The sequence below is a fragment of the Medicago sativa genome, chromosome 4 (genome assembly GCF_051527215.1).
Source record: "Medicago sativa cultivar Bolivia chromosome 4, Bolivia_mono, whole genome shotgun sequence".
NCBI classification, from domain to species: domain Eukaryota; kingdom Viridiplantae; phylum Streptophyta; class Magnoliopsida; order Fabales; family Fabaceae; genus Medicago; species Medicago sativa.
In genome coordinates this window covers 94,881,135-94,890,143 of record NC_140752.1, presented here as the reverse complement: position 1 = coordinate 94,890,143, position 9,009 = coordinate 94,881,135, and the positions used below count along the sequence as shown (strand labels likewise).

The 9,009-nt window shown below is 32.0% G+C and overlaps 1 protein-coding gene across 1 annotated transcript; it reads right to left on the bottom strand.

Annotated features, from left to right (window-relative positions):
- Positions 1-5,560: 5,560 nt before the first annotated feature.
- Positions 5,561-7,936, bottom strand: LOC146934069 (bidirectional sugar transporter SWEET13-like). The gene is made up of 6 exons (XM_085705922.1): positions 7,747-7,936; positions 7,228-7,264; positions 6,922-7,135; positions 6,630-6,791; positions 6,377-6,496; positions 5,561-6,132 (listed from the first exon to the last, which is right to left on the bottom strand). Exons 1-6 carry the CDS (start codon positions 7,790-7,792, stop codon positions 5,944-5,946), a joined length of 768 nt encoding a protein of 255 aa, XP_085562048.1. The 5' UTR covers positions 7,793-7,936; the 3' UTR covers positions 5,561-5,943.
- Positions 7,937-9,009: the final 1,073 nt, after the last annotated feature.

Below are 9,009 nucleotides of genomic sequence, written 5' to 3'. Positions count from 1 at the left end.
TGTGATTGGCTATTCTTTATTCTTGAAGAATTTTTGATGTTATTTTTCTAGAGATATAGCATTGCTCAAAAAAAAAATCAAAACATATAAAAAAGATTTTGAGATAAAAAGTGATAGGTTGGCGAGTTGGTCCGCCAAAAATCACTAAAAGAATTATGAAAAAATAAAACCATTTTTTTTTTAATAAAAATGACCGGGTCGATGGGATGATTTGCCTTGCCCTCAAGTCTCGACTCGACTCGTAAGTGAGGTTGGAGAGATCAAATACTTTCATTCACCCTTTCATGTTTACCATTTTCTGGGTTGATATATCGGACCGAAACCATGTTGCCATCTCTATGATTTAATAGTTGGGAGGGCAATAATATATGGAAGTATGTTCTAAGTTAGATCATACTTTTTATCCGTTGTCGGAGGTGGTATATATAGCTGACTGATATTATTAATATTGTCAAGATGTTGAAAGGAGTACCAAAAATGAAGTCCAAACTTTGATTCCAGCTAACAAATTTATGCGTTCCATCACTAAAATTTTGTCTTGCTATCAACTAAAAAGTCATACTTTTATCTCTCAAATTTATTGCTCCGGTTGATTTATCTGCAAAAGAGATTATGGTGCATATTATTCAACGGGATTCTATATTCTAATTCTAAATAAGGTAGTTTGCCTTCTCATGGAAGCTATTTTGGCAAAGGATCCTACTCTCCTTGACTAATAATTACTTAGAAGGGTAATGTTCAGGGGGCTCAGTAACTCTATCTAGTGTTAGGTGTGACTTTTTCTTGTACGTTTTTTTAGGGGTGTTTCTATGTACGTTGGTTAGCATACAGTTACTTGATTAATATGGCTATCATGCATGCCAGCTGATTTGGACAATTTGTTTTTGGTGTTTGTATCCTGAGGCTAGGTAAGGAAATATCTAAGGGTTTGGTGCTCAATGTGACTTGGAAAATCCACCTATGAGTTACACTATTACAAAGTTATATTGTGACTAAAATTTTGATATAATTTCTCAATCACTAAAGTTAGTGGCAACATTATAATTTCTCTAATTAATGGTCTTTTTTTAAGGAATTTAGTTGAAATTTCTTACACTATTGACAAACTATCTTTACAAGTCTACGTCGTATCTATGCAACTCATACATATTTTGCTTCAATGATAAAAATCAAAGTAAAAACCGCGTTCGATGGAAACTCTTCTCACTTTCTAATTACGAAGGGTTGAAGAGCTCGCCCAATTACGCGCTTGATTTAAATGGAAAGTATAAACCAAAAATTGTAGGGAAAAACCGCACTGATAAGAAAATACAAATTAGCAAATTTAATTTCCTTAATCTAAATTTTCACCACCAATTTAACTTCTGGTTGAGGGTACGCACAATATTGTACGTAATAGTCAGTATCACTAATAATTTGCGGACACAATTGCACCATTCTGGTAATAAATGGGAACACAAAATCTTGAATGAGTGATGTGTCGCAAAATGATAGAGTTGGAAAGAACACGTATTAAGATAATTTTTTTGGCAATTGGCAACTGAACTGATGATTAATCGTTATTAACAGGAGAAATTAAAAGACAATAAAAAGTAGGAAGAGTAAGATATGATTGAATTAAAGAATGAGCTAAGCAAGGTCCACCACAAAGTTGATGCATGACACAAGGTAGAGCACCAGTCTCCGATAAACCAAATCAACCATATAATAAACCAAATCATACATATATCTAGGACACCATTATGGGGCAATCATTGGCTAATACATTTGATGTTAGCCACTGAAAAGTACGTATGTATAAAAAAGCAGAGAAATGGGGAATCATATCTAGGTGGTCGAAATTGGCAGGCACCCCCCATGCCCATGTAATAAACATTGATCATTTGATTGACATTGATATAAAGCGCGAATTAATTAAGAAGACAGAGTTGATATATGGATACAAGTTGACAAATACTCTAATGGGGTTTTAGGAGAGTGAAGGATTTTAATATTATCCTTATGATTTTATGGATACAAATTGAATAAAAGAAAGACGAATCTACATTTCATGTAAGATATCTCAATCGAATTGAAAGGTTGTAAGTGTTTCTATTAATCTTTTAGTGTTGTCTTGAATCTTGATGACCCTATCTTTGAGTCGACCATGTGTAAATCGATACAATACATATTACTAGAAAGAGTTGGAATATCAACAAAAATTTAGGGATGGAAAAAGGAAAAAAAAAATCCGTCTCTAATTTCATCACTAAGTGTTAGAGATGTCAAATTTGGTGAACAATTTTATTTTTTTAGTCTCTCGCAATTTTAATTTTTCTAATAGATATTGTTGTCGAACTTGAAAGTTAGTCGAGGATTCGACTAATAGCTCTTAATAGTGGTCTATTTTTCTTCAAGCGATTACATCAAGAAAAGAACTTTGTCCCTCGACTGTGGGCTACTTAACTCATCTAAAGAGTTTGCTGTTAAGTACATAATTTTGGGTTTTTTTCGAGAACTACATAATTAAGAAAAACACAATTAAAATGAAAAACATGTAGATAAAAGGTAAATTGTGAGTAGAAATTAAAGTTTTATCGATTAAGTAGGTCTAAAATGAAATTTATATCGGTATTAATCGACAATGTGTTAGAGCACATAATTTTGTTGGCTATGAATGTGGCTTACAAAGACTAGTCTGACTGCCATTATTCGGCTAAACTCGCACGATAATGTGTTTTTTTTTTTTTTTTTTTACCGTTGTTAGGTGTGTGTGTGGGACCCCACGTTTGACATTCTTTCCGTTATTTCACAATGTTTTCTAGTATCTAGTCCATGCAACACTATCCCTCTGATCATGCGTCCCATATTATAACCATTTCTATTACTTTGAGCTAAAAACATGAACACGAGTCTTTGAGGACAAATCATTTTCAATTCCTCATGCCTTTGATCAATTCTAACACCCCCACGACCTTCATAATCCTTTGTATTCACCTGTCCATAGTTCGACTGATCCATCAGTTGACTATCTGTGCATCTTCTAACTCTTAACTTAGTTTTTTCGCCTAATTAACTTAGATTATTTTTAGGTGTCTATGAATCTGTATTTGTCTTTGGAGAAGAGAGAATAGTGTTAGAGTATTATTATCCTCTATTTGATAAAGGTGGTGGCTAGGGTTAAGCCTATGTGAGAAGTTAGCTATGTATAATGTATTCATTTGATGATGGCAAGTGACCTCTCGACGGACTAACCAGGAACATTCCAACTCATTCCGGATCATTCATATATTTTAGATCATTCATATAATATAAAGTCGGTCCTATTTAGTGGGATAAGACTTGATGACTTGATTGTTGTTGTTGTCGTTGTATCCATATAATATATAGTCCAAATTATTAATATCAACTCATTTAATGGATTAATTAAATTATTAATCTAATTGAGATCTTTAAAGGTACACCTAACAAGTGGTTTATTACATCACACCTTATCTACATCTACCTAGCTATATGCATGGTGGCACATCCGTTATAGGATTGAATTAACATGGGAACAAGCCAACCAAGTATTGTGCATGCATGGTAATGTTATCTTTCAACACAATCATAGGCAACTTTTAGAACAACCCTTGGCTCACTCATTTGCGTAAAGCTTTCAAATACTTATCTTGAGACGCATACTCATCCTATAATGCCTATGGTGCGTTGGCCCATTTCTTTCACAATATTGCGTTTTTTAATTAGTGCATTTTCCTCCGCCTACCATTTCCCTTTATTAATTGAGGTTATCTTCCAAAAATAAATAACTTAAATAAATCAATAAATTTGAACCATTTGAAACAAATCATCCATAATTTCCGTCTCTACATCAGAACGCGACATTTGATTAAAAGCACAAAACGAATTAACAACACATATACATAAAAGGTTGATCAAGTTTTTTTTTTTTTTTTTTTTTCCTGTGGAATAGAATATATACAAATCCTAGCTAACTTTTGTCGTCCTTTTGCTCTTTTTATAGTAGTATGAAACTTTTATTTTGAGACCTACGATATGTCTACCTTGCAATTGAGGCTACCACAAAACATGAAGTGGTGGGGTTTCATTTTATTTCATATAAAAATACCTTGCAAGGAATTATGCATATAATATTTTCATACAAAATATCAAGCCAATCTTAATGGAGAACAATTCAATTTTATCATAGTGATTTATTTTTTTGACAGTTTTTAATATCATATTGATTAAAATATGTGCAATTATAAAATGTGTACTTTCCTACCAAAAACTAAACCTAATTAATCTAAAGGACACGTACAATTACCTAATTACACAAATGACAAATCACTATCATAACGGTTACTACTTCAGTTAGAACAAGCTATTCTACCTGGTATTGGTAGATTAGACAATAGTGAAAAAGGAGAAAAGGTGTTTTTTTTTATAATAAAAAATGCAAGAGATGAAAGAAAAGACAAATAAACATGTGGGTTCCCTTGGCATCAAGCAATTCACGTTTCAGCACTTTTATACTGTTTTTGACTTTGGCTTATATGTCTCAAATGGTTGATATTTTGAGCAAACGTTCGCAAGTAAATTTTAATTAAGAGTCAATCTTCATTGTATTGCGCTATAATCCAGATGTTCTATATTTAATTAATGTCTAATTATTGGCATAATGGCATTGCTTTTAGCACTTTCCCTTTTGTGATGGAATGGGATTTGACTAGATTAGATTAGTATCCTTTAATCATATAGTGTTCGCTATTTTTTTCTTCTAATTAGAACGATGCCGTTATCAAGATGAACATTAATTGTTTTTGAAATGAAGCACTTTTAGGGAGGGCTTATCTGTCCCTTTGTATATGACACATGAAAAAGCAAAGAGTACCCATCCCTTCACATTTATATATCATGGATTTACTTTTGATAAACATTTAACTATAGATGATTTGATTTTGTCAAAAAAAAAAAAAAACTATAGATGATTTGATGACTATAGCAATTGGCATAATTTTATGTATGAATGGACATATATATTAGTATAGGAGTAGTCATGTTAGTTTTCAGAGTTAGAACTTTCAACTTCCTTTTAAAAAAAGGAATTACGAACCTCTTTCTTAAAACTTATTCGATGTCCTTTCAGCTGATCCATACATAAAGTAACCCAAATCCTTACTTTAGCTGTTTGAAAAGTACATTTTTTTAAGGTCTTTGGCCTCTAAACAAAAACAAAAAAAATTTTATTTGACACTAATAAGCCAAGTGATATTTTCCATAAACATCTAACTCACAGTTTGTTAGGCGCAGATACGGATTGTCCTACCTTGAGATTGCAAGTTTGAATCTAAAAAAATCTCATTTTAATTTTTGATTTAGGCCTCTAAATACGTTAAACTTGTTACGGGTGTTCCTTAACTCACCAAAGGAGCTACTTGCCATAGTAATAATTTGTCGTATAGATAGCTATGATTAAATTATAAATTCAAGTGTTCAACAATTTAATTTAATTTTTATAATAAATTCAAATAGAAGTGTAGCTATCAAGTAAATGATTGTATAGTACCCAACGACAAAATTACTAAAACAATTCGTTTTCATTAATACTGGAACATCGATTACGTATACAAGGAAAAGTGAACTTGAAATGAGTTTGACTGAGGGATACACTAAGAGAAGAGAATATACTACGTTACACGTAGTAGTAGTACAATTATGGGAGTGTTACGATACATGGCCAAAGCTTAGAAATATTGCTATATAGCTTGCTTATATGACCATTTTTGCCAATTACACCGAATTTAAATCACACACCTTTACATTAATAATAAAACTAAATACTTATACCAGAGGCTAAGCACCCTTCTTGCATTTTACAATATTATATGAAATTGAAAGTTTAGGTTAAGATTTTTTTGCTTTTTCAATTTTTATTTTCCCGAATGTACTCGATTGTTAAAATCAGACTTTGCTAACGGCACCTCCACCTGCACGATTGGGGTCGTTTCCAATCTTCACAACATCAATTATATGACCACCACTCAACTCTTGACCCTTCATTGGTGCCTCTACCACTGGTGTAGCATTTCTATATATCAAATACACCACCATCTGAATTATGCCGAACACAAATCCAAGTGTGTTTGGTAGCTGCATATCATCCAAAAAGAAGAAAAGATTCAATTAATTAATAACGTAACTAAGAAAATTGGTAGGGGTCCATATAGCACTTAGATGTTTCTTTTCATGGAAACTCCACATTAATGAAGCACATTAAATTTAATTTCTTTTTCTAAAATTATTTCAACATTATCAAATACTATAAAGTTAAAGGGATATCTTCCATACAAAGTACAAACAAATGGGAAAGTGAATTATATGAATATTGACTTACGGCAACATAGTAATCCCTGAGGAGAAGGCCATAGAAGAACCACATAACAGCATTGATGGTTAAAAAGAAGGACAAGAAAAATGGCATGTATTCAACGCTTCTCGACCTTATGACTTTGCTCTGCATGGAAGAAAATGATAATAATAATTATTTATTTAATTATCACTTGCTCATTTAATTGGGAAAAAATAAATTTAAATATATAATTCAAAATAATTATTAATTAGTAAGTACATAAATTAAGAATACTTACAATGACGAAGAGAGGTGCAGCAAATACACTTATGTTGAAAACAAGGCAAATCCATCCTATGATAGCAAGACGTTTTGCTCCCTTTGAGAGGTAGAGAGTTGATAGAAGCATGGCTCCAAACCCAAACACATTCAGCAAGAGAAGGAGTTTTATGGTTGAAAGCTGTGAGAAATGAAAAAAAACAAATTAATTAGTACAATTTCAAAATTTATAGTAAAGTTTTTTTTTTATAAGGAAAAAATATTTAAAATTAGTGTAAACTTATTTATGAGCTTAAAAGAAATATGTATACCCTTTGTTTCTTTGGGGCATAAATTAGGAACATTATAATGTAAGCTGATTCAACAACAATTCCAAAAGTGTTAATGGTGATAAGAAGAAGAGCAGATTCTCTTTTGACAAATGCATAGTAGATCCAAAGCATTGCACTGAAAAGTGCCACAACATAAGGAAGTGCCTGAAATCCCTCAGCAGATTTCTTCTTGAAGATTACGTAAAAAGTTGGCCTGCATATACAAATATATACATATATACGTTTAGGAAATTATCACTTCAACTTTGTTTAATTAATTTACAAGAAAACAAAATGGTTACTTACAATGGTGAGAGGAACACCGCAAAGGAAATGATGTTGCCTGTAAAAACAATGACAAAAAGACAAACAAGAAATATCCATCAGCACTTGTTAACAAATGACTACTTTTATTTCAGCCTACATATATATTTGATTTTTTTCAATATCTGTACTAAGATCTTATGAGCAAAAAAATATAGTTTATTGAGAAAATAAAAATATGCCATATCGCCATGCAATCTGTATGTATGTTAACACGGTTCCAATTAACATGCTAATTAAAATTTTACTCTAAAGAACATTTGGACAATAAAAGCTAACGTTAAATTTTAGGTATCAATTTGATGTATGATCCAACAAGCATAACAAACTAGATGAAAAAAAAAAACCGCTTATAAAAAGAAACTAGAAGATGATATTGATGAATAAGGAGAGGAAGAAAATGATGATATTAAATTAAAAATAAAAGTGTATAACACTAATGAAAGAAATTGAAAAGCAATAATATATGCATGGCTTATGGCTAGAGCTTGTATATTCTACCTATAATGCCGAAAACAAAAGCCCAAGATTCACGAGTCATGGCCATTTCTTCTTGAATATAATAAAACTATTTGTAAATTTTGGAATAGTTAAAAATATGTGTCACAAACACTATCTCTCTATCTCAAAGTGAAAACCCTCAATTCAAGCTATCTCAAAAGATCTCTTTCTTTCTCTCTCTAAGTTCCACGAGTCGATATGCATAGAATGAGAGTGTATTTATAGTGCTAAAAAAGTACTCACTAGTTGAGCATGGTCAAGTTGCAAACGAAAATGCGAAGTTTCAATGAACCTTTAATATTTTTTTTTTTTGAACCTTTAATTTAAAACACTAAACTACTTTCCAGTTGTTCATCCCAAACGCCATTCACTTTGTCCAAATACACTTTTTTACCCTATTACACTCTTTTACCTCATTTGGTTTAAACCATTTCAACATAAACCCCTCTCATGGGGTAACTCGTGCCATTACTAGTTACAATACACAAAATTACGTTGGGCCCACCAATCTTCTTTCTGATGTGTCACCCACCAAGTGGTTTAAAGCCTTACAGCTCATACAAGGTGCTAATACACTTGTGTAACCAATTCATTGCCTCCATCCTATTCCAAAGGGTCAGGGTGCTCTTGTGACTCCTCTAACTCTCCTATACGGATTTATTTTACCTTGAAAATGTTACGGTGGTTACCTCAATATTCATTTTGGCATCATATTCACCCATTTTCTATATTCTTCTCTACAATTTAGTTTACACGAGTGTGTAAAATTCGTCGATGAAAGTAACATTCGTATTAATATAAATGTATGATTTTTAACTCCATATGTCTTCAAATCATACATATAATTACATTTTTTTTCTCTTAATCCTTCAATTTTTAGAAAAATCGTTACAATAATCTAGAGTTCAGCTCGAAGATAAGTAAAATCTGACAAAAGATTATTTCAACTAGAATTCAAACTCATGGTTTCTCAAACGATTGTCCACTAACCACTTAAGCTTAGATAATTTGGTTACGCGTATCATTACTATGTGAATGATTTAGAGAGTAATTTTTTTTTTATTTCAGGTGTAATCCAGTGGTACATAGTAATTGGAACACCGAAGGAGTTTAAAAAGGATATTAAGGGTAGCATTTACCTCCTGATCCTGGATGGACCGAAGAGGTTGGCCGAGTTGGATAACACTTTGTTGCTTTAGAGGTGGGGGTGGCATATAAAGTCATTATTCCGACGCTTAGGTTAGAATGAGAATGAGTAGGAGT

Bases quoted from the DNA above. Each gene is read 5' to 3' on its own strand.
- LOC146934069 (XM_085705922.1), bottom strand. From the start codon at position 7,792: ATGGCCATGACTCGTGAATCTTGGGCTTTTGTTTTCGGCATTATAG. The intron at 7,265-7,746 runs GTAGAATATACA...TTGTTTTTACAG, and splicing joins TTTTGTTTTCGGCATTATAG to GCAACATCATTTCCTTTGCG. The intron at 6,133-6,376 runs GTAAGTCAATAT...GATGATATGCAG, and splicing joins TCAGGGATTACTATGTTGCC to CTACCAAACACACTTGGATT.